Source organism: Petaurus breviceps, unplaced genomic scaffold (assembly GCF_028583685.1).
Source record: "Petaurus breviceps papuanus isolate PSGF00001 unplaced genomic scaffold, PetGlider_PUasm1.0 185, whole genome shotgun sequence".
Taxonomy (NCBI): Eukaryota; Metazoa; Chordata; class Mammalia; order Diprotodontia; family Petauridae; genus Petaurus; species Petaurus breviceps.
Genome location: NW_027185797.1, coordinates 9,353,323 through 9,378,245, shown reverse-complemented (window position 1 = coordinate 9,378,245; position 24,923 = coordinate 9,353,323). Strand labels below are relative to the sequence as shown.

At 44.3% G+C, this 24,923-nt stretch overlaps 1 protein-coding gene across 13 annotated transcripts in view; it reads left to right on the top strand.

Annotated features, from left to right (window-relative positions):
- Positions 1 to 24,923, top strand: part of TBC1D5 (TBC1 domain family member 5) — a 630,316-nt gene that overhangs the window by 599,850 nt on the left and 5,543 nt on the right. For all 13 annotated transcript variants that reach the window (XM_069088446.1, XM_069088447.1, XM_069088443.1 and 10 more), the window contains 2 exons: positions 16,728 to 16,807; positions 17,577 to 17,759. In XM_069088446.1, coding sequence (XP_068944547.1) covers positions 16,728 to 16,807; positions 17,577 to 17,759 — 263 coding nt within the window. The remainder of the gene's footprint in view (positions 1 to 16,727; positions 16,808 to 17,576; positions 17,760 to 24,923) is intronic.

Sequence of the window (24,923 nt, the reverse complement as noted above, 5' to 3'; positions counted from 1 at the left end):
GTGATCTTTGGTAGGTGTCAGCCTGCAGATTTTAGGAATTCAGAGAGGAGGCAGCACACTCTGGGCTGAGCCAGTTGGGGAAGGCTTCATAGAGAATAAGCAGCTTGATTACAGGGCTAAGGTAAGCCTGGGAGAAGGAATTCCTGAAGAGGGAACAAATACAGCCTGCCCTCTTCCTTATCGTAGCTTACAAATACCCATTCTTTTGTACTTTGCATATGATATGGTTATTTTTGTATGTCTTACAGTAACCTTCCTTTACCCACAATAAATTACAGACTCCATGGGAACAGGGGCTGAATGTTCCCTCAACTTAATATTTTATCTCTTGCCTGTCTCAATATTCTGCATGCAGTAGGCACTTCAAAATGTTTTTAGAATTGGATTGTAGAAAGGTACCATGGCATCAGATTTTAGAAGGCTTTGAATGCCAAGCAACAGTTTTAACTTTATAGACATTAAAGTGCGTATAAAGGGAATTGAGGAATAGCATGAATAAGGAAGAAGAATCTGGTCCAGGTTTAAAGCAGGAGTTGTGAAGGGAAGATGAAGGAGGACCTGTTGTGGTCAGGGCCTCTTGCCGAGGGGATGGTGATTAGGGAGGAGGGATGGATGGAGATGTGTTGGGAGAGGGGATTGGCGGGGCTTACAACTGATTAGATACATTGAGAGGTGAAGGAGAAGGAAGAATCAAAAATGACAAAGCTCTGAACACGGGAGACAGTAAATAATGGCACAATAGGCAAAAATGGTGGCGTTAGAAGGAAGGGCAGACCTCAGGAAGAAGACGAGGTCCAGCTCAGAGCACAGTGAGTCTGAGGGCATCCTGGTGGAGAGAGGCCGTGGAGGCGTCAGGAGTGGGGATCATGGGGATCGTGGTGCTCTGTCGGGAAAGAGAAGAGGGGAGAGGCCAGGGGACATGGGGAATATGTAGCCATAGGCAAAGTCTTCCCGCTCTGCCATTAAAATATGAATAGCTTGGCTTCGCTTTGCTGCCTGAGGCACAGGGCTGATAGACAGAATCCCTCACTTCAAGCCCCTCAGTTTCAATCCAGTTAACATTTCTGGGTCCAAGATGGATCAGAAGGTGCCTCTAGCCATGGTCACTGAGGATATGTTAGCCAATGTTTGCCTCAGTTTCCTCATCCGTAAAATGACCTGGAGAAGGAAATGGCAACCACTCCAGTATCTTTGCCCAGACAACCCCAAATGGGGTCACCAAGAGTCGGACACAACTAAAAAACAAGTTTAACTCAATATTAGTGTGGTGTTTTAGTGGACTTCACACTCAGCAAAGAGTCGACATGGTAATAGCAGCCCAAAAAAGTGCCATCTTGGGTTCTAGTAAGAGAGATGTAGAATAGAGCTAGAATGATGGGCCAGTCCAAGGGTCCTGTGGCCTAGAGCCAAATGAGAGAGTGGAGGGGGCAGTTAAGAATGAATTTGACATTTTCAGATACAATAAAACTTTATTTTAAAATGTAAAAACCATTTTTCACTTGCTGGCCTTACAAAACCGGGTCAATCGCCAATCCCCTCCGTTCCCCAACTTTAGAGGGAAACAAAGTACAAGACTTAGGCCACTCAAGCTGTGCAGTTGTAGCCCCTCTGTTCAGTGCACAACCAGCCTCAGGGGAGTTCGGTGCATTCATCCCATGGGTTGAAAAGGAAATGGTTTCTTTGACATATTCCTCACTTTTCCTTCTGCAACCCCTCAGTTGTCTTTGTTCCCTCCTCCTCTTCACTGGCCAGGCCGACTGGGAGGTTCCCTCCCGACTCCCCCACCTTGTACTGCTGTCTGGCCCCAGCCTTCAGGTGGCCTTGGGGCAGGGGGGAGGGGAGGGAGAGATATAGAGCAATTGGGAACACCTGCATCAGAGGAAGCCAGAGAAGGGGCCTGGATTCACCAGCGCCCGCCACCCTTTCTCCAGGATGCCTGGTTACTCCAGTCTCTTGCCATTTGCTCCCTCTCTCCAGGGCCACTTGGATGCCAGGTAGCTGGGCACACCCCGGGCCTCAGCCACATGCGGGCCTCATCATTTATCTGAATGGCCGTTTGTAGTGGTTTTTTTGGACAGGCAGTGAGTGACCTTAGGATGGTACCTGTTTTTAGATTTCTACATGCAAAGAGGGTGAGCCTCTAGCTTGGGAAAATCTGCATGTAATGAAATTCTGCTGACTGCTGAAATCCTACTAAAGAGTACCCTAGGGAGGGTGTGCATGGCACTGTCCAGTGTCACCTCTGAGGATGTTGCCAGAGTGACAGAGAAGAGTGGCCTGGAATTGCCTTCAGAGTCCAGGTAAAAAGATTGGTTCCTTTGAATTTTTGAATCTTCTGATCATGAAGTCAGATGTGAGAGCTACGTGAAAGGGAGTCTCCTGATCCGTGTCTCAGGCATCAGTACTTTTCTCAGAATCAGTGTTGCTGAGACCTGGTCGCTATTCCCTAGGACTAGTGAGGGCCTGAGACAGCAGCTCTGCAGACATGCAGGACACATGAAATCTTCTGAAGCCGGCTGGAGTTGTGGATCCCTTATCCCTGTCTGTTAGGAGCCACAGGTCAGCCAGTATTTCACTCAGGGTCTTCCTTCAGGTTCATGCAGGGCAGAGACAGAGAATGATGCAGGGGGACTTTCTGTCCAAGTGACTTTTAATAACTAAACATTAATCAGAGTGAATGGCAGCGGCCAGACTCGTAAGCTGGGTGCCCAAAGCTAGCGGGAGCTTCGTCGTGTCCAGATTTGCTAGACAGGTTAGGCTGTTAGCTCTCTTGAACTGGCTGCATTCAGAGGTTGTAGATGGCGGGGGCTGAAAATGAACATCTTAGTAAATCTTAGCTTCTCCTGCCAAGTTTGGAGAATTTTCTAAGTTCTCATTCTTACCATTGCCATGGTTACTCTGCTTCACTGTCATTCTAATTATTATGCTGAAAGCCACTGATAATATTAACCTTGCTAACCAAACCAGCTATTTCTAGTTTTGCCATATTTCACACCCAGACTGTACATGGGGAAGCAGCATACACACATCCATTCAGTGAAGCAGAAGGGTCTATGAGATGAGAGCGTTGTACCCAGTGACTCCAGCTCCCAATACCAAAGGGGGCAATGGACCACCCCAGAATGAGGTATCACAGTAGTCTGCTTGACTTTAGAGCAGAATCTTGGGACTGGAAGGGAACCTAGGGGCCAATCAGCTCAAATCCCTTCCCCTTCCAGGCAAGAAGCCTGAGTTCCAGAAAAGCAGCATGATTTGCCCAAAGCCATTCACACATGCAGTGTCTCCTGACTCTCAGGCCTGTGCTTTTTCAAAAAATAGCAATGCTAGGTCATAAAAATAAAAAATTATTCTACATGATGGTGAATTGAAGGAAATTAGGTGCATTGTATTGAACACTGGGCCTGCAGTCAGGACTATCTGAGTTCAAATCCAGTTTCAGGCACTTAGTAGTTGTATGACCCTGGGCAAGTCACTTAACTTCTGCTGCCTCAGTTGTCTTGACTGTAAAATGGGGATAATGATAGCCCCTACCTTCCATCATTGTAGGGAAGATCAAATGAGATATTTATAAAGCCCTTATTGAAGGGCCTAACATGTAATAGGTTCTTAATAAATGCTTGTTTCCGTCCTGTCTCCTTTACTGCCTCAGATAGCTCAGTCCTATGGTCTTAAAATATTCTTAGATCTAAAATGAACCTAGGGAGTATCCAGTCAGTCACTGCTCTGTTTTACAGGTGACCCAGAAGGGGCAGAGTGACAGAATCGCACTGCCCAGCCCAGTGGGAGTAGCCTGAGGACAGGCCTCAGGCCCTTGTTATAATGCTTGTCCCCTACTGGGTTTCAGCACTTGCGGTTTTCTATGTAGATCGTTGCTCTTTTCATGTATCAGAGTATTTATTCCTTCCCCACCCCCCGGTTAGCTCCCATTTGAAGAGAAGGTTTTACAAATCTGCCTTTCTGCCATTGATGAAGACCCTTCTAGATAGTGGATGCTTCTGAAACCATTCAGTAGGTCATGGAATAGTGACATATATGGAAAGCGGGGAAGGAAGCAGCATGTGATGACTTGACAGCATCCTACCGTACAGGCAAATGAGATGAAGCCTTTAGTTACAAACACCATTGGGCCATCGGGATTTTGCCACATTGTAGACATAAGGATCAGCTTCCCGCACTGTCCTTGCACACAGGACAAGTGAAGGTGTGTGTTTGCAGGTGAGCTAAAGAGTTTGGAATCACTCAGGCCCGCCTCCTCTGATGATGTCAGGGCTCTCATCCCCAGCGAAGGCTGGAGAGTCAGAGAATCTGTCTCAGCCCCTGCCTTCGCAAGCGCAGGTCAGCCATCAGCAGAGATGCAGCCCCTCCACCGTCCTGCTGGCATAGCCAAACCCAGCAGAAGCACACCAGAATCAGAAAGGCCTTTCCTAAGCCCAGATGAGCTTTCTTCCCATCCCTTTCAAGTTTTTCCTTTAGGACAGGCAGCTTATTATGACAGAAAAAGCAATAGATGTTCTGTCAAGGGGCAGCTAGGTGGGGCAGTGAATAGAGCACTGGCCCTGGAGTCAGGAGGACCTGAGTTCAAATCCAGACTGAGACACTTAACACTTAGTAGTCGTGTGACTTTGGGCAAGTCACTTAACAATTCCCTGCCCTCCCCCCTCCAAAAAAAAAAATAGCTGTTCTGTCAGAGGACTTGGGTTCAGCTCATGCCGCTATGCCTTTATAGCTGCCTCCCATTCATTATTTGTTTAAAAGGTGAGGGTGGGGGGAAGTGTCTGTGTCACAGAGTTTGCGAAGAAAGGCGCTTTGCAGATCTTTATTCATGAATCTTTCATTGGGTTTCTTCTGCATCCATTGGACTCTGAGCTCTTGGAGAACAGGGGCAAGTTTTGTTTGTTTTTATCTTTCTTTATATCTCCATCCCTCAGCATCATGCCTGGTACATTGTTGTTCAGTCATTCATTTCAGTCATGTCTGAGTCTTCATGACCCCATTTGGGGTTTTCTTGGCAAAGAAACTGGAGTGATTTGCTGTTTTCTTCTCCAGTTCATTTTACAGATGAGGAAACTGAGGCAAACTGTGCCCAGGGTCACACAGCTAGTAAATGTTGGAGGCCAGATTTGAACTCAGGAAAATGAGTCTTCCTGACTCCAGGCCCAGCACTCTGTTAAGAACATGCACAATAAGGCTGTAAGACAGCTCCAAATGACTCGTGAAGGAAAATGCCATCCACATCCAGACAAAGAGCTGTGGAGTCTGGATGCAGGTGGAAGCAGACCATTTGCTTTCTCTTTTTGTTTGTTTCTTCCTCATGGTTTCTCCCATTGGTTCTAATTCTTCTTCACACCATGACTAATGTGAAAATATGTTTAATTTGAATGTGTATGTAGAGTCCGTATCAGATTGCATGCTGTCTTGGGGAGGGGGGAGGAAGGGATGAGGAGAAAATCTGGAACTCAAAATCTTATGGAAGTGAACGGTGAAAAAGAAAAATTAAATGATTTAAAAAAAAAAAAACAAGCACAATTATAATGCAAGCGATTTCATGCTAAGCTCACTTAGCCAAAGTGTCTTGTTTGGTAAAGGGGAAATGCCACCATAGACAGGGTGATCAGGTGAGACTTTGTGGAGGAAGCCATGCTGGGCCTTAAGGAACCCACCAAAATGCAGCAAAATGGGAGAAAGGGGGACATTCCAGGCATTGGGAAGAGCATGAGCAAAGACAGAGCAGGGAGAGTCGGGGCGTGTTTTCAGGAGGCAGAGTGTGTCCATATGAGGGGACTTGGAGTTTATGCTGAATGACATGAGGCTAGAAAGTTAAGGCAGAGCTAGATTATAGACAGCTCTGAATGCCCTCAGTTCACCTTTAGATGTTTGGTTACCTCTCTGTTGCCTCTTCTATGTGCTGAATTCAAGTTCCACCCTTGATCCTGGGCCAGTCACTTAATTGATCAGTGCTCTAGGCAGAGAAGGAGCCAGTTTGCATGGGTAGAGGCTGGTCCTCACTAGGAGCTCCCTGTGCCAATGGAATCACAAGTCTGGTCCTTATATCTACCCCTGTCCCTTCACCTAGAGTGCTGGCAAGATGAGGCCATTTTCTAGACCTTAGTATTAATACACCTAAGTCAGCTTCACACGAGGCAGCATTAAGGGTGGTTGGGTCTAGGAGGTTACATAAGAAATGACAGAAATGGTCCCTACCCACAAGGACTTGAGCAAGTTACCAAAACCACTATCCTCTTTAGTTATCTAACCCAGTACACTAGCCAGCGTCCAACCCAAGGCCACATGCCCCTTGACACCCAAAGGCCCAGCAGCCAGAAGCTTCTATTCATGAGAAGAATTCAAGGTTCTTAACTGTGCCTGACCATGGACAGAGTGCTGGTAGATGAATGTGTTTCTTAGACATATGTAAAGCTAGTTCAGCTGTAAACCGCAACTGTTAATTGATATTAAAGGTACATTGGACCCTGAAATCAATGGAAGTCAGAATCACCTTAGTCTTACCTCTTTGGGATGGGGAGGGAGGAAGCAAGGAACCAAACATTTATTAAGCACCTACTGTTTGTCTGGTCCTGTGCTGAGCACATTACAAATATTTCAGAAGAGTGGGGTATTTACCCAAATGATGTCATTAAAATAGTCCCAGCTAATACTTAAACTTCTTGCCTACTAGAGTCCAAGAATGGTAGAGTCCCAGTATGTATCATAATTTTTAGGCCTTAGCCATGTGCATGCATGATTTTATTTCCAAAGGCACATGTTTTAGCAAAGGCTTGTCTGACTGGGTAGTTAATTGCAAGGAAGCCTTTTAAGCTTTAAAATTAATCCAGAGACTTTTTATGAGTGATTACCAAATGGTAGCTATGAGTAATATAATAGAATTTTTTCGCTTTTTTACTGCTAGAAATTTCATGGGCAGTACAGTGGATCTGCCTGGAAATATATCATAGAAGAATAATAGACCATATGGCTGAAATTTTAACTCAGCAGATACTCATTGAGCACTTACCATGTGCCCGGCCTTGTGCTAGGTGCTGAGGGGATGACAAAGCTGAGTTCAGCCCACAGTCCCCTGCTCACGGAGCTTACACAAGATGGCAGGAGAAGACAAGGTCACAAACAACAAGGCAGAGCATGAGCTCAGTAAGGCAGTGAGGATTCAGAGCCCCTTTGTAGGTGAAGGCCTTGGCCACACTAAGCATTCTGTCTTCAGCAGCAGACCATTCATCTTCTCAAGAATCCCATCTCCTCCCAGTTCCTCAGCCCTGACGACTCTGGGGGGATGGCAGCTTTGGTCGTGGTTCCCATTTCCTCCTTCTTACCCCTAGTATTTCTAGGTTCATGAGGGTTCATTGTCTTCCCTAATGCACAGTCAAAGCTCTCTGGTCCTGAAGTGCACTTGGGGCACAGGCCTTGTTCCACCTACCACGAGACACCTCTTTATCTCTTCATCCAGGATTTTGTTAAGGGCTTCGGTGACTCCACATAGAGTTCCTTGAGTGTCCAGGAGCTGCTAAAGAATGAGTGGGAAGAACAGGGGAGAAAATCTCCTTGTGACCTTGAATGAATCTCTTCCCTCACTCCATCTCAATCTTCTCATCCTCAGAATGAATGGGGCAAGAGCCAGATTAGTCCAGTAAGCATTTATCAAGTGCCTACTGTTTGCTCCACATCTGCTGGGGACTGAAGATACGAAGATGATCTTAGGTGATCCTTTCAAGCTCTGGAACCCAGTGATTCTTTCTGTGCGCCTGTGCTCCCCAGTCCTGAGTCTGAGACCCAAACCTTCATGAACAGAGAAAGCCATTGAAAGTCTTTTACTGTTCCACATCAGTAACTTTTTAAATGTTTATCAATACATATTGTATGTGTAACATTTTACTATATTGGAGGGAGTAGTAGTCAGAAGAAGAAGAGGAAGGCCAGCATTTACTACACTCCAGACACTGTGCTAAGAACTTTACAATTATTATCTCATTTGATCTTCAGACTTCCTTGGGAGGTGGGTGCTATTATTGTCATCCCTGTTTTACAGATGAGGAAACTTAAGCAAAGAGAAGTTAAATGACTTGCCAAAGGTCATGGTGCAGTTAATATGCATCAGAGGCTAGATTTGAATTCAGGACTCCCTGACTCCAGGCCCTGGAATATCACAGAAAATAGAGTATTTAAGACTTAAAGTCTTTCCCCTGAAGAGAATCCAGTATAGTTGGGGATAGACAGCATGAGCAAACATGAAAGAAATTTAGGGACCTGAAAAAAACAATTGATGTAATGCAAACTACATATTATATACAAACAATTAAAGAGTACTGGGGGGGGGGAGGGAATTGTTAGTAAAATGGCACTTCCTGGAGGGAGTCTATTTCTGAGCTGGATTCTGAGGGAAAGGAGGATCATGGGTTGACAGGTGAGAAAGGACAGGGCCTGAAGGGACAGATACTGAGTTATATGTGATGGGAGTATTTGGGTCCCATGAATAGATTAATTCTAATTTCCTCAAGGGCAGGAACTGTGCCTTTAATCTCTTTGTATTGAATTGCCAGTGCCTAGCAGAGCAGTCTCCCTATTAATTGGGGTGCTTTCAGTTATGGTAATTGGTGATAACTATGGGATTATTTTTCTCTTCTTTTTACGCCAGCCATTTTTTATTTGATGAAAACAGTGATCTTCCATGCACTTATCCACAGAGGCCTTAAGAAACTGAAAAATTACTTTGTGTAAAAGCTTTCATTACACTTAGACATACAGGTCTATTTTTATGGCATTGACATTTCATTTAAAACAGTCCTGTCACTACACTTTATTACACAGATGGGTTCCCTTGCAAAATTCCCTACAGAAGGAGTTAGTCCCTTTTTTTTTTTTTTGCTTCCATGCTACAGTAATTTTATAAATTCATGCCCATACATTAATCTTTGAAGGATCTGTGATTTCATTGGTGTGGGTGTCCCCACCACCACCACACAGCATTGTCTTCAAGAGTTGCTAGGGCTGAAAAATTCATCTCCCTGCAGCCAACCAAGTGAGGGGTCTCTCCAGACTTAGCTCAGCTAGTCTCCTGATGATAGTCCTATTTGAAGTTTTAAAAGCCCATTCTTGAAGATTTACCAACTTGGCAGGACCTCTGAGACTTTGTGCCCTGCACAACATGGCCTTTGAGAATTCACTGCACTATGAAGGCATCACAATAAGACCTAAGTGGGCAATAAACATAAAACCTCAGAATATCCAAAGCATCGAGATAATTTATTCTACCTTCTATTCACATAGACAGAATTTTTAAGCATTAGGCATTTTATATCTTACAGCAATAAAGAATTGACTTTATGGTGGTTACTCAAATATTTCAAGCTTCTACCTTAAGTGTTGTAAGATATGAAGGTTTGACATCATAGAACTTTCCATTGCATATGTATGTGTAACTTCTGAACAGTTCTATGTAAATGTAATTTTTATAAATGAAATCCTGTTTGTACTAGGGGAACTAGCTATTTTGGGGATATTTGTGGTAAATCTTTTTAAATTCCTTTTTCAAAGTAGCTAAGTTCCCTAAGAAATCTCTTTTTGAGTTCAAATTTTTCATTTATCACATCTTCTTTAAACGAGGATATCCCACTTAGTTAAACTAAGCCTCTAATGACAAGGTTGTGGTTTCAGTTCTTGCATAGGCCAGTAAACTTGGTTCTGTGCTATTGTCATAGACCACATCATTAACCTTGGTCTACCACCTTGCAAACGGGGCCAATCATATATGTATGGCAGGGGCAGGGGCAGGGGGATGAATCGAGGTTGTGAGTGGATTACCAAAAATTCATTCCCATTTAGGGCAAAGCACATGTTCAGCAGATGGTGACTTCGTGCGCAGAGGGATGACCTTGTTATTTTGTCATTAAAGCAAGACATGACTATATATATATTTATAGATGCTAGAGTTTTGCTCTAACACAATCCATCATTGTATGTGATTCAGTGTTAGAGAGATCTGTCTTATCTCCATCAAAGAAAGGTACTAGAAGAATATGATGTGCTGTCTGACAGTCCTGAAAGACAGTGCTGCCATGAGGCCTTGTTCACTTCCATGCTCTTATCCCCAAACCAGAATCACAGAAAGAGAATCCTTAATGTGTCCATAGAAGCACTGTCCTTACCCTGTCAGGCCACAGCCTTGGCCTCCCCCAGCCTCCCCCCTCCCACTGGGTGGGCACTTGTGTCAGCAGCCACTGAGGAGACCTCCCAAAACAAGTGGAAGGGGACAAGACTGCCAAAATGAGCTTGCTCCCGAGGGCAGGGTTTTGACAGACTTAAAGTAGACATAAATACTAAAGTCATTCATTTGTGCATTCATCAGGAGCTCCCTGCATAGTCCTGCCTCTGCTTGGACTAAAAGGGACACGAGGTGCCTGCCCCTGAACAGACGAGACGCATAGACAGGCCAAAGTGACATGTCTGGACATTAAAAATAGCAATCACTGATTGCATTTTCCCAGTGAAGGAGCCCTCTCCCTCTGTTCTCTCCTCTCCCCTCTTCGCTCCAGCTTGGCTCTGAAGAGGGCTGGGTTTAAAACAGTGCTTTTAATTTCTACCCATGTGTTCTTGGAGGGAGGAAGAAATCCTGGGGCATAATTGTGTTCTTGTGTTTTCATGATAATTATTACGGAGAACTGAAGAAGATATTGGTGGGTTCCGTGTAAAAATCACTGCAGTTAAAAACATATCAACGTTTTCTTCTTTGAAGTCACGCTGTTCTGACTCTCTTCATTATCCTACATTTGGATGTGTCTTCTTGACTTCGTTGTGTGTGTGTGTGTGTGTGTGTGTGTGTGTGTGTGTTTTATTGAAAGAACAAATTGTTACAGGCTTTTAGTGAAACCAAAAACATTCACCCTCTAATTATATCTATTATTCCATCCCTGTTTCCACCAGCTTGGTCTCTTGTGTTGGAGTCTGCTTTCTGTTAGCTTAACACAGCAGTCAAGGGTTCGGCATAAATAAAAACTGTACCCTGTTTCTCCCCATTTACATTCACTCCTGTGTACATAAAAGGCCCAATCAGCAGGATTTGTCCCTGTAGAGAGAGGCATGGACTGGCTTTGCCTTTCTAGTAAGTCATCACCCTGCCTGTCAGTAAGCAGGCTGGGGGGGGTGGGGCGGGGGAGGGGGCGGCTCTGCCCCACCCTCACAGGGAATATGGTTTGAAAATCCTCAGAACAACCAGGTTTTGAAATGCAGATGCCAAGAGGGCTGCAGGCCCTGGCTGGGTTGCCATACCAACAACCTTGTATAACTCCAGGTGCATTGAAGTGCTTAATGCAATTTGTGATGGTGAATAATCTACCTTAGGAGGCCTAAGAAGACCATATATGCTCTGGACGCCTGGTAAAGTGAAACTGGTGGTTTATCCACCCTCCACTAGAATTTACGTGTGCTCCTCGATGGTAGGAATTGCATCTAGTCTGACCTTCACACTCCCACCCTGGCTCCCAGTCTACACTGCGGACATTTGATGCATGTCATTTGATTAAATATTTTGGTAGAATCAGAGGAACCCTGCAGGCTCTCCACCCCCTGCTCCTCCTTCCCTACCCTCACCCCCAGATGCTGAGTCAGTCAGCGAGATAGTCAGTATCCAGAGGGCCACCACATAGACCCAGCGGGAGCTACCAGACAGCTGCACAGAGCCAAAGAGAAATCACGTTAGAAGATATGACAGTCAAGAATGGTAGTTTGTCTTCTGTGCTCCAAAAACAGTTTTAATGAAGCAGAATTAACATATCTCAAACCAGATACTTTTGTGCTGGTGCCAGAACCCTTCCCTTCTCCTGGCATGTATGTGAATCACCCGTCTTCCTGTGTTTGGCAAAACTCGGGCTCAGTGCTGTGACACTGAGCTGTGGTAGCATCAAAAGTCTGTGAAGTTTATGACCAGATGTAATAGTAATTGAATTTAAAGATCCCCCTGTATTGGCTTGGTTTTTGGTTTAATTGTGTTAAAACCCAGAGCTTGTGAATCCCATTTGTGGGATGGACTTGTTGATGTGAAAAGAGAGGGCTGAAATGGAAGGAGCTGGTGATGTAAATTTATAGAGACACAAGAAAAGAAAGAGGCAGAAGAACTTTTTGGAAGCAGCATCTTGGAGGCAGAGAGAGACTGAGAGGATTGCTGAGGGCCACTTTGAATTGCCCAGGACTTTTGAGAGCTGCCACCCAGAGCTGCCAAGGACTGAGGAGACATGGCTGTTAGGCTGGTACTTTGTCTGTTTTGATGTTGTTTTGCCAGATTTGTTCACTGGTGAAGGACAGTGCTGTTGTTACAGAGGTCCTGGAACCTTGCTGTTGGTTCAGAGCTCCAGACAGAGAGTGAATTCTGTCCACTGGTGAAGGACAGTGCTGTTGTTGCAGAGGTCTGGGGACCTTGCTGTTGGTTCGGAGCTCCTGAGACTGTTCTGCAGACAGAGAGTGAATTCTGCCCACTGGTGAAGGACAGTGCTGTTGTTGCAGAGGTCTTGGAGATTCATGATTTGTCTGTAATATCTTGAACCCTTTTTTGCATTTCAGTTATTTTCTAAAAATCTAATTAGAAACAGCTTCCCCTCACCCCCACACCCTGCAGTTGTTTGCTTGGGGAATTTCCACCGTTGGAGGGATTTTTCTGGCATTAGTATGTAGATAGTGGGAGATGGCCACTCAAAAATACCTGGGCATTAGAACTTTTTAGAGGCCTTGTCAGTGCAGCTGTCATCGGTTTTGCTATCCAGGCCATTGTTGGTCACAAGAGAAGCTGTCCAAGCTGTTGTCTCTAGAAAAGCTCAGTGCTACACTTAGCCGCTAACACAGCAGGAGAGGAGGTGAAGGTGCAAAGGTAAGCATCCTAAAGCAGCAATTAACTAAATTATACCAACAAACTTCTACCTCGACAGAACTTCCAGAGCAACCAGAGAAACGATGGTTGTCTCATCACAAGAGAGAAATATTTCCAAAAAGTGTCTTAGCCCGAAGTGCTCAGGGAAGAAAAATGGGTTGGATGGGGAAACTATGTGTGTCAGATATCACCCAACAATAATAGTCTGATATCTACAACATGAAGGGAATCGAGGCAAATCTGTAACACCACGACCCACTCCCCAACAGCTAAGTGACCAAAGCAGAGGAACAGTTTTCACAAGAATTAGAAACTGTAAACAACCATGTGAAAGCCAGCTCCAAGTCACATTCTCTGCCCCCCCCAAAAAAAAAAAACCCAAAAAGGCAAATTAAAACTGCTCTGCATACCGCAAACTCTGGCAGAGATGACAGGAAACGGGAATGATGCTGAAAGAGTTTTCTGAAGACAAGTACATGAGTGCACCATTGGTGGTTCTGTAAAGTTCAGTCCATATCAATGGATATCAGTTGTGAATTATGCTTTAGGAAAAGGGTTAAACTTAACATGAACACCAAGAGAAAAATCTGACCCACCTGTCCAAGGGAGCAGCAGCTTGACCTCTCAGAACTTCTCTAAGTGTGAGCCAAGGAGCCCAAGGGGTCCCCAAGACCATTTCAGGGGTTCTGAGAGGTCAAAACTTTTCATAATAATACTAAAACATTACATTATTTAGCTATTGAAATACTCTTCCATTTTCTAACTGCATATTTGTGCGAGTAGATTTTATTCATGTAGTTCAACAAAAACAACGTGTCATGACAGATTGAATGTAGAAGCAGGTATGAGAATCCAGTTGTCTTCTATTAAGTCAGCCATTAAAAAGATTTGCAAAAAAAAAGTAAAGTGATGCCACTTGACTCACAAAAATTTTTAGTTATTTTTCATTAAAATATGTTATTTTCATGAATTAATATTTTATAAATTTATCAGTTAATTTCTCAAGGATATTGATAGATATGACATGACACATTTTTAGGACTATAAAGAGCCTCTCTTCTCCTTAATACTCTTCTTTCTAGATTTTCATTATACCACTCTCTCCTGGTTCTTCTCCTCCTTGTCTGATCTTGCTTTCTCAGTATCTTCTGCTGGATCTAACCATATGTGTCCCACAAGACTCTGTCCCAGGCCCTCTTCTCTTCTCCCGTTAGACTATTTCCTTCGATGACCTCTCACCAGCTCCCATGGATTCATCTCCAAGCTGATGATTCTCAGATCTGCTTATCCTCCCCTAACCTTTCTGCTGACCATCATCCTCACATCTCCAGGTGCCTACTGAACTTCTTAAACTAGATTATTTTAAACTCAGTGTGTCAAAAACTGAGCTCACTACACTCCCCCTTCCCCTAATCTCCTAACTTCCCTATTGCTCTCGAGGGCATTGATATCCTCCTAGTTCCCCAGACTCAAAAGGGAGGTGTCAGTCTCGACCCCCGACTCTCCCACCCCACACTAAACTGTTGCCAAGACCTGTCAATTTTACCTTCATAGCGTCTCCTGATACACCCCTTCTCTCCTCTGACACTGCAACCCCCCCCCAGCGCAGGCCTTCATCACCTCATGCCTGGACTGTTCTAATAGCCTGCTGTGGGATGAGAGGGTCTGCCCATCTTAAAGCTCCCCTCATTCCCACCCACCCTTCACTCCGGCATCCAAGCGATGTAGGTCTCTGACCATGTCATCCCCTATTCAGTAAATGCCAGTGACTCCCAGATGCCTCCAGGATCTGGTGTTCAGAACCCTTCATAACCTACCCCCACACACACCTTTCCAGTCTTCTTGCACCCTGTACCTCTCCCCCACCATATACTCCCTGCTCTAGGGACACTGGCCTTCTTACTGCTCCTCACACATGACAGACCATCTCCCAACATGGCATTTTCACTGATGGCCCCCCATGCCTAGCATGCTCTCTTCTCATCTCCGCCTCCTGGCTCCCCTGGCTATGTACCAGATAAGTTCCACCTGTTACATGGAGCCTTTCCCAGCCCCCCTTAATTCTAGCACCTAACATCTGTCGATAATCTCCAGTTTATTCTATCTCTTGCTTCCCAATTAGACTGAGCTCTGTGAGAGCAGAGCTCTCTTTTGCCTTTGTATCTCCAGCCCTTAGCACAAAGCCTGACACATAGTAAGCACTTAATAAATGTTGACTGACTGACTGACTGTGGTCAGAAAATTTGAGAATCACAGCCAAGGCTGAGTTGGAGAGAAGGTGCTGCCCTGCATTGGTAGAGAGGGCTTCTCTCCCAGATCCTCCTACTCCCAGTGAAATCGTCTTCCAGACTAAGTCAGCACACACCTCAGACCTCAGTGCGGGCCCAGAGATGACTCCAGCCATTGACAGCATCCACAGTAGCTTACTGGAGTAGGTGGCCCCCTCCTCCCTCTCAGCATTCTCTTCTCCACCAGGGCCAGCTGCCACCTGCCCCCTCCTCCTCCTGTATGATTCTTGTCCACAGCCTTCCATAAGCTTGCCATCATCTTTGTGTCAGGGCCTCCCTTGAGCTGTTCTGCTCTCTCTGAAATGACCTTCAGTCCCCAGACATCTCAGCCCTGCCCATTAAGATACAACCCCTTTCAGTTTTGTGCAGTGTGCTGCTTGTCATGTCCAGCACCAACTCCTCCTGAAGATACTATTTGTCATAAGCAGGCACGAAATTTCTAAATAATGCAGGAAAGTTCTTTGGCCACCTTCGTCCTTCATCCTGAGCCACGGTTTCCAGCATATTTTCTACAGTCCTCCCTGTGCCCACGTTGAGTACTGAAGTATATGTTGACCTAGTTCAGAGGATCTTGTTAGTTCTTCATAGAGCTTCTGTATTTGCTCACCCTCTGCAAGAGAGGGTCCTGCTCTCTTAAAGGTGATTCTCTTACAGCCTTCACCGTGCGTGCTGGAAGTCACAATGAGCAGGTGTCCCCTGGGGGGTGTTTCTTGTTACTCCTGGGTTCATGATGAGCCCTCTTCTGCAGAGGCCTTGAATTGCCTCTCCAGAAGGAAGCCTCCAGTCCTTTCATTCAGTTGCAACTTGTCTGGCTTAATTTATACTGAGAATAGTAACCATATTGGCCCTACTGACAGTTAAGCACGGAGTGCACTCTTCAGCGTGTAAAGTAGCAGTCATCATGCAGGGGTCAGCACTTTCCCTGAAGGTCATTGCTATAGACTCCTTAGTCAATACTCTCCACATAGTCATGAGAGCACTGAATTCGGAGTTGGAACACCAGGGTTCAAATCCCAGCTCTCACATTTACTCCTTGTGTGACCTTAGAGCAGTTACTTAACTTGTCTGGGCCTCAGTTTCCTCATTCACTTCAACTCAACAAGTATTTTTAATTCCCCAGTATGTGCCTGGCTCTTAGAGCACAATGACAAGATCTATGAACCCTCCACTCATCATTAGTGTTGGAAAACCCTGTTGTAATGTTATGTAACAATCAGGACGATGCCATGTAATCAAAACAGCGTGAGATTTGGGGTCCATGGCCCCATGTTTGAAACCCACTTCTCTTCACTAGTGGTATGACCACTTAACTTCTCCTGTATCAAATGATAGGGTTGGACTGGACGTTCTCTTTCTGCTGGTCCGCTTCTCTGCCCCTTTAACAAAGCCCAGTCAGACTGGGCCAGATTGCTTTCAGGAGGAAAGCTGATGAGAACACTTTTCAAGCCACAGCACATTACTAAACTTTTATGAAGCTTAATAAAAACTATTGAATGTGTCTGAGCTTAGGATAAAGGCAGTAACACATTTAATCTAAATATCAATTAACAGAATTTCATTTTTTTTTCTTTCAGGAAATATTCAGGATGTCATATTACAAGAAAATTTGGAGAAAGAAGATGAAATACTGGTGTCCTTGGCAGGATTGAAACAGGTACATGTCTTTAAATGGAATCATCCCTAAGTCCACAGTGTGCATCTTGTGCCAACTTTGGAAACTCCCGGTGTGGATGGCAACGTGGCCGCTCATTCCTTCCACCATCCCACTGAAGCGCATCCTGTCTCCTCTTGAGCCAGTGCCCTCTGGCTGCAGTATTTTATCCTGCCGAGCCCTTGCTCCTCCCCCAGTTAGTAGGTCTTACACCTGACACCCTTCCTCCCTACACCCACCTCCACAGCCCCTGACCCATCCCCCACACTTAGTACTCACTCATCAGCAGAGCTATTTCTTGCAGGTGCCTTTTTATAATGTTATTTTCTATTCACTCACTTGGTCTGTTCACCTAGTGTTTGTGCTTTCAAAATGAATGCCAGTATGATATCTTTGCACCTAAATTTAAATCATCATTATATGCCAGGTATCTATAAAAAAAGTCTGAGACAAGACACAGATGTCCACTGGTTACCCTCAGGTCTCATCCCAGAGGCTTTATCCTTGTCCAAGGTGTTCAGGGTGTGTGGCATTGATAGATGTCCAGAACAGTGGCACCTCCTGCTTGAAAACGACAGCCAGCTGTGGATGGCCCTGGGAGGCTTTGCCCTCATGACCCTCCAACAGGAACGTTGACTTCCTTGGCCATATCCAGGACAGCCTTTAAGAAGAAAGCTGCTTGTAACAAGTCTAGAGATGGAACTATTGTTTTTAAAACACACAAAAAGCCTCCTCTGTTGTTTTCATTTCTTCTTCTGCTTTTCAACCATAGATCAAAGATATCCTCAAAGGTTCCCTCCGCTTCAACCAGAGCCAGCTGGAAGCTGAGGAGAATGAGCAGATCACCATAGCTGATGACCATTACTGTTCCAGCAGTCAGAACCAAGCCTCGGCTGACAGGGACGGCATCCGCAGCACCCCGACTTGGAAGCAGCCCTTCCAGGTGCCCCATGAGGTACAGTAGCTCCAGTGAAATGGGTGTGGGGGAGTGGCACTCATTTCATTCAAGTATGTGAATGACAAAAATGTAACTTGAATAGTTCTGCAATCCTCACATAGTGGTCTCTACTTTTGAGCCCTCAACAGAGAACTCATTTAGCCTCTGTGGGGTGCAGACATTAGGCTGAGCGCTCGGGGACAGCCTGAGCTTAGATTAGACACCATCCTGCCCTCTTGGAGCTGACAGTCTATTACTGGGAAATGACAAGAATGAACCTACAGAAGCCCTTCAGCCCTTCTCCCTCCCTGTCTTGGTATCCAGAACCCAGGCTCACCCTGAAGGTGTTTGGTTGTTGGAGCTGGTGCCATTTTTCTTCTTCACACCCTGAGACAGAAACCCCGATTTCTCTGTAAAACATGTTCTTTACAAAAAAATCTGGAGAGAGACTTCATCAGCTTCCGTTCTGTGAGCATCAGGACTGATCAGTATTGCAGTGCATTAAGATCACACGAGTATTCATTTTCTATTTTTTTTTTAATTAATTGGGGTTAAGTAACTTGCTCAAGGTTACATGGCCATTATTTTGTGTGGGTGCCAAGTATCTGAGGCCGGAACCGATCCCGGGTCTCCTGACGCCGAGTATTCATTTTCACTCATGTTTTTGAGTTCCTAATGTTATATAAGTCTGATCAATCTGTTCATTCCTTCAGCAAACATTCTCTGAGCAGGCCCTGAGGTGGAGTCCCTGCCTTCAAGGAGTTTATGCTCTTATAAGGGATCTTAGGCCTAGACAAATAGAATACACACAAAGGCCCAAAACCACTGCCTCAAGGACTGAGTTCACAAAAGGGAGTGGTCTCTTGCAGTTCTAAGGAGGGGAGAGGTAAAATCAGAGAGCGCGTGTAAGCCGGGCCTTGGTTTTATCGGGTGGAGAGGGCAGGTAAGGATAACAGAAGCGCTGGCACCAGGCTTCAGAGGCAGAGAAACGTTCAGGGTTTGACAGATAGTCTGCTCTGGCTAGAGCAGGGGGAATGTGACCTGGAACAGTGTGAGAGAAGTGGGGGTAATGGGAGCTTGGGAGGAGCCAGATCTCAGAGGGCTTTGAATGTCCAGTGAAGCAGGTTGGGAGGCAATGGAGAGCCAGGGAAGTTTTTGAGCAGGGGAGGGATGTGATCAGAAGATGAAAATAGCTCAAGACAGATATAGGATCACAAAGAAAATAATTTTATTTTTAGTTTTGGTATAAACTCAGTTTGTAAATTGGATATGTTTGTGACAGTTATCAAGGAGTTAACAAAACATTGGGTGGTTTATTTTTTCCCTCTGATAAAGTTAATGACTTCTGAGATGAGTTTAGGTTTCACATGTAATCAGCATTGTGCGAGGTCTGCTCATCCCACATTAAGCAAGCCTCAGTATCTGGAGCACTTGGAGTGTGGGGTTTTTAAACTAAAGAGAAGATCACAAAAGACTGTATAAGGATTCAGTAAGTGAGCCAGATGTCATTGCCACAGCTCTTCCTTGCTCTCAGGTAATGATTTCACTGATATGAGATTATTAAACCATACCTCGGCTAGAGTAAAAATGTGCTGTTGGCATCGGTGCAGAGTAATCTATATTTTGCTGCATTTATTTCATATGCATTTAAAATTAATTACTTTGCTTTTGAATTTAATATGATTTTAACTTTAGTGTATAAACATAATTGCCTAAAGTGATGTCTAAAACAACTTGTTTTTCAAAATGTAAAATATCCAATTAGTGTTCTGCAAAGCCACCATGTTATTTTTTATCCTGTGTTATAGATTTCTTTATATATATTTCTCTACATATTTTCTTCCCCATTAGATTGGAAGCTCCCTGAAGGCAGGGGCTGTCTTTTGCTTCTTTTTTTTTATCCCCAGCATTTAGCATATGGCCTGATACATAGTAAGGTTTCATAACAATGAATGTTTATGAATTGGCTGATTCGCTGATTGTATCCATGGGCCCTTCCTTTTTCTAGCCTATAGGAACCATTGGTTGCCTCCATTACCCCAATGTAGCTGTATTTATGTGCCCAAACTATATGGTGAAAGATTACACCAAGCTCTAATTAACATCGATATTTAGGAGCTGTCAAGATACTGTTACATAATAACCAGAAGGATTCACCCTGGCCAGACTTTTCTCTTTCCCCCACTTTGCCCAGTTTTGTTCCACAGGAAAAAATTTGCAAGGTCTCTTTCTTTCTTTCCCTGTGGTATCACTGTAAAGCTGTCAAAGGCATGGATATTTGAAAAAGATGATTTACACATCTTTACTGCTCCCCTGGAAGCATTAGATCTGTTGGTGAGGGGTTCTTAACCTAGGATCTGTAAACTTATAGAGAGATAGATATATAGTTGTATTTTAATATATTGGTTTCCTACGTGTTATATTCTAAAATGTTCAGCCACCTCTCAGTTAAACATCGCAGGGCAGCCCTTCACCTCCATCACAAAGGGTTTCATTGCTGAAATGTCACTAACTCATCTTAACATTGAAAACGGTACCATCTCTGACAATCTTAGCTGTAGAGTGGGTGCCAATCTACAATAGGAAAGCACGTTTCTCATGGGTAATTCCTATACCAATGAAATCTCAGAGCCAGAGAGGAAAAGATTGAAAACAATAAAACCTTTCTACTGCATTTCATTGTTTTAAGAAACAAACTTATCAATGCTGGTTCTATCACAGAAATACTCCAAGAGCCTATTACCCTCTAGCTTATGGTTCAAATGCTGGTAAGATATTTAAGAAAAGAAACGTTGTCTAAAGCAGGGGTTTAATATGGGGGTCTATGCTTAGATTTCTTGAATTTGGATGGGGAAAAATTACACCGTTATTTCAACCTAATTGGTTTCCTTTGTCTCCTTTGGATCTTATTTTATGCATCTGAAAGACTCCTTCTAAGAAGGGGTCGCTAGTGGACTGCCCAAGGACGGTAAGAGCCCCCTGGCTGGATCATCTTTCTTAATAACTAATAATGACCCTGGTGATGCATAGAAATCCACCACATGGATGCCCCAGCTCTTCCTTATCCATCCACTTCATTATACATAAGTGAGCTGTGATCCAGGCTCTGTCAGTAACAGTCACTCTTGGCAAATCACCTGCCCTTCTTGACCTCTTTTCTCCTCTGTAAAATGAGGGGTCTCCACGAGATTTCTGGGTTCTTGTCTAGGTCTAAAATACAAGGATTCTGTGCCACCTTATAAATCCAACTGTAAAGATTATGCAACGAAACAACATAGGGATTTACAATATATTTGGTGATGCCACGAGGTAAATCAAATATCTTAAGTGCCAGCTTTAGTCGAGGGGTTCTTAAACTTTTTTTTTTAAAGCAATCGGGGTTAAGTAACTTGCTCAAGGTTACACGGCCAATTATTTCTAAGTGTGGTGCTAAGTATTTGAGCCTGGATATGATCCCCAGGTCATCCCAACACTGGAGCCGGTGCTCTTACTCGCTGAGCCACCTGGCCACCCCTGGTTCTTAAACTTTTTTGGTATGTGTTGTGGCCTTCTTGGGCAGTCAATCTGGTGGAACTTACCTAAGGACCTCTTTTTCAGAAGGATGTTTTTAAATGCATAAAATAAGATCCAATACAAAGGAAACCAAGTATGTTGAAATAAAGGTGTAATTTTTTTCCCATCCAAGTTCAAGGACCCCACAAAATCTAGGCATGGACCCCCATGTTAATAACCCCAGCTGCAGACAACATTTCTTTTCTTAAACATTCTCCCAGTATCTGAACCACAGGCTCAAGGGTAGCAGGCTCATGGAGTACTTATCTGTGATAGAACCAGCACGATAAATTTGTTTCTTAAAATAATGAAATGCAGTGGAAAGGTTTTATTGTTTTCAATCTTTTCCTCTCTGGCTCTGAGATTTCATCGGTATAGGAATTGCCCATGAGAAACATGCTTTCCTATTGTAGATTGGCACCCACTCTACAGCTAAGATTGTCAGAGATGGTACCGTTTTCAATGTTAAGATGAGTTAGTGACATTTCAGCAATGAAACCCTTTGTGATAGAGATGAAGGGCTGCCCTGTGATGTGTAACTGTGGGAGAGCTTCCTAGTTTAGGAAGACTAGGCGGAGCTTTACCAAGAACATCAGAGACCTGCCCAGAATTTATCTCAAGTTATTAGTCTATAAATTTGGAAAGATAAGGCAAGAGAGGTAGGTTCTTTCTGCCCTTAAAAACGGTCCACCAGTCACACAGTTCTGCAGGTTCTCTTGAAGTCTGTCAGTGTGTATCTGACCTTGCAGAAGGGCAGGCAGCTGTGGTGCCCCCTGCCCTCCCTGGGGCTGCACTGCCTGCCTGCCTCTGTGCCCAGGGAATACTTCTTCTTTAGGAGTCTTAGTTGGGGGCCAAGCTCAGAATTTTCACTCTTCTTATGTACATCACATATGGTTTTATAATAATAATAATAGTAGCCATCATTTATAGAGCACTCGAAGCTTTGCCAAGCACTTGACAAATATCTATCCATTCAGTCCTTAAGGGACTTGTCCCGGGTCATACAGTTAGTCATGACCTGATTGGAACTCAGGTCTGCCTGACTCTATCCACTGCACCATCTGGCTGCCTTTGCTAAGGCACATGTGTTACAGTATTATCATTATTTTCCTGTCTGTCATGTTTTCTCCCTGAAGTCAGGAAGCATATCTTTAAACCTTGTACAAAATGGCACTCTGCATACCATAAACAACAAATGTTGATTGAATTTCTTATGTTAAAGATATGTTGATTTCTTATGTTAAAGAGAAACCGTGTTGTTTTTCTGACACTGGGTCCCTTTACATGTCTTCAGTGGGTCAGGTCTAGTACCATCTAGAAATAAGCACCTTAACTTGACTTTTTGATGTTGTAGTCACTGAATCCCATAATCTCTCAGTTTAAAAGGACTTCAGAGTCCTAACCAGACATGAATCTTCTTAGCCGGGTGGGACAGTGGCTACAGAGGGACTTGGAAACAGCAAGATCTGAGTTCCAGTCTTGCCTCATACCCTTACTAGCTGTGTGACCCTGAGCAAAATTCTTCAGCCTCAGTTTCCTCTTGAGTAAAATGAAGCTAGCAATAGCACCTGCTTCCCAGGGGTGTTGTAAGGATAACATGTACAAAGTGTTTTGCAAGCCTTCAAGCACTCTATAAAGGCAAGTTGTTATTCCAGCCAAAGAAATAGCTTTTCTTTCTGTCAAAAGTAAAGGAATCTTTATGGATCTGTCCAGGTGGCCATTGATCTTGAGAGGCTGCTTCCCACCCCCTTCAGCATAATCATGTACCAACCAAGCAGCCCCTGAGTGGTAGGAGCGGCCCCTCCCCGTGGCCTCTGCTTATCCTGGAGTCAGTCTATGGGTAAGCCGGGGTGGGCTTCCCATGCTCCTGGCCCTGGGCTTAGCACAGAAGATCTAGAGAAAAAAGCAAGCACAGTCCCCAGCCTCCAGGAGCTCACAGTCTCAGGGGGGTGGGGGCAGCATAGGAGCTAACAGTAATAGACAAGGTACCTAAGGAGTGGATGGAAGGTGTCCTTAGAGGGAAGGGCCCTTGCAGCCAGCAGTGGTGGGAAAAGCCTGGTGCTGTGTTCTAGGAAGCCAGGGCGCCCTTCGGACTTTATTATTTCACATCTGCAGCGTTCGTTCATTCGTTCTTGGTGGCTTTCCTAGTTTGGTCTAGAGTCAAACTGTGTTCATGGATGTCAGTTTCTTTGAGTCTAAAAAGATGAAATGGCAATGGCTGTTGAGAATACAGGTGACCTTAGTCAGACCACTCTCCAAACCATCCATTTAGGCCACAGAGGCTTTGTATTTGAAAGCTCATAGATTAAAGGTGGAAAAGATCTCAGAGGTAGGGTAATCCAGCTCCCTTGTTTTACAGAGGGGGAAACCAAGGCCCAAAGGAAAGGAAACAGACACTTCTTCCAGGTTCTTCCCTGGGTCCCCTTAATAGAGTCAGTGGATAGGGAGCCAACATGGAAAACTAGGAAGGATGGAGCTCAAGTCTCTGCCTGGGTACCTCCTGGCTCTCTAACTCAGGGCCTGGCATTTCATCCCACGAGTGATCTGGGCAGCTTTCTGAAGGTTCTGAGTTGCAGAGAACCTGCATTGGTAGAGGGGCCTTCCACACCTAGGAGTTACCTGTACCAGAGAAATCACATGTCCTCTCCCTATCCCTTTAAAATATCAAATCATTAAAAAAAAAACAAAACCAGAAACATCATTGTGGTTTCTAGTTTTAGGGAAGTGACATGTATAGGTCAGTTCCTTTTTGAAAAATAATCAGAGATGAGGTCTCTAAGAAGTTTAAGCACTAATTTAATTAGACCTTCCCTAGTAGCTTAGATCTTTGTTAGATGTTTTCCAGCAAAATCTCTCTCCGTTATTTTTTCCCTCTCTTGGAGTAACACTGACATGTAAGGAGAACTCTATGTCTGTTGATTCTTAAGAAGTTTTATTTATTAATAATATTTCTTTTTTTTTTTTTGCATTTTGGAGGGCAGTTGGGGTTAAGTGATTTTCCCAAAGTCACACAGCTAGTTTTTTGTGTCAAGTGTCTGAGGCCATATTTGAACTCAAGTCCTCCTGAGTCCAGGGCCAGTGTTCTATTCACTGGGCCACCTAGCCACCCCTATTAATGATTTTTCTAGTTCTGTTGATGTTAAGAATGTTAATGAATGTGGATTGTTCTCATTCTAACTTTCCATAAAGGCCCAAACTATGAGTTTATATCCTTCTAAATTCGGCATAATGATAAAAGCTGGCACTCTGATCTCCCTTTAAGGTCTATGTGTGATCTCATCTGAACCCCAAAACAGAGGGGTTTGGGGGAGATCACTGCGGGGTTTGGTTTAAATGTGTGATTTCATTATTGTAGAGAAATCTTAGCTGGAGACTTGTGCCCCCATTGCTGATCGTAGACATGATGCATTTTGCAGACCTTAGAAGCACCACGGAATTGCTAACTCATAATATTGTCATTATTGGTGTTACTGGTATTGATCCGGACACATGAACTCCATGGTCTAGAAGCCCAAAGAGGGCGATTGACAGTTGTGGCAAAGAAAGAAATGGAGCTAAAACCACTGTTATAGACCAGGGGATGATTAAAGAGGGATAATGCTCTTCTGAAGACCAGGGGCTTAAATCACA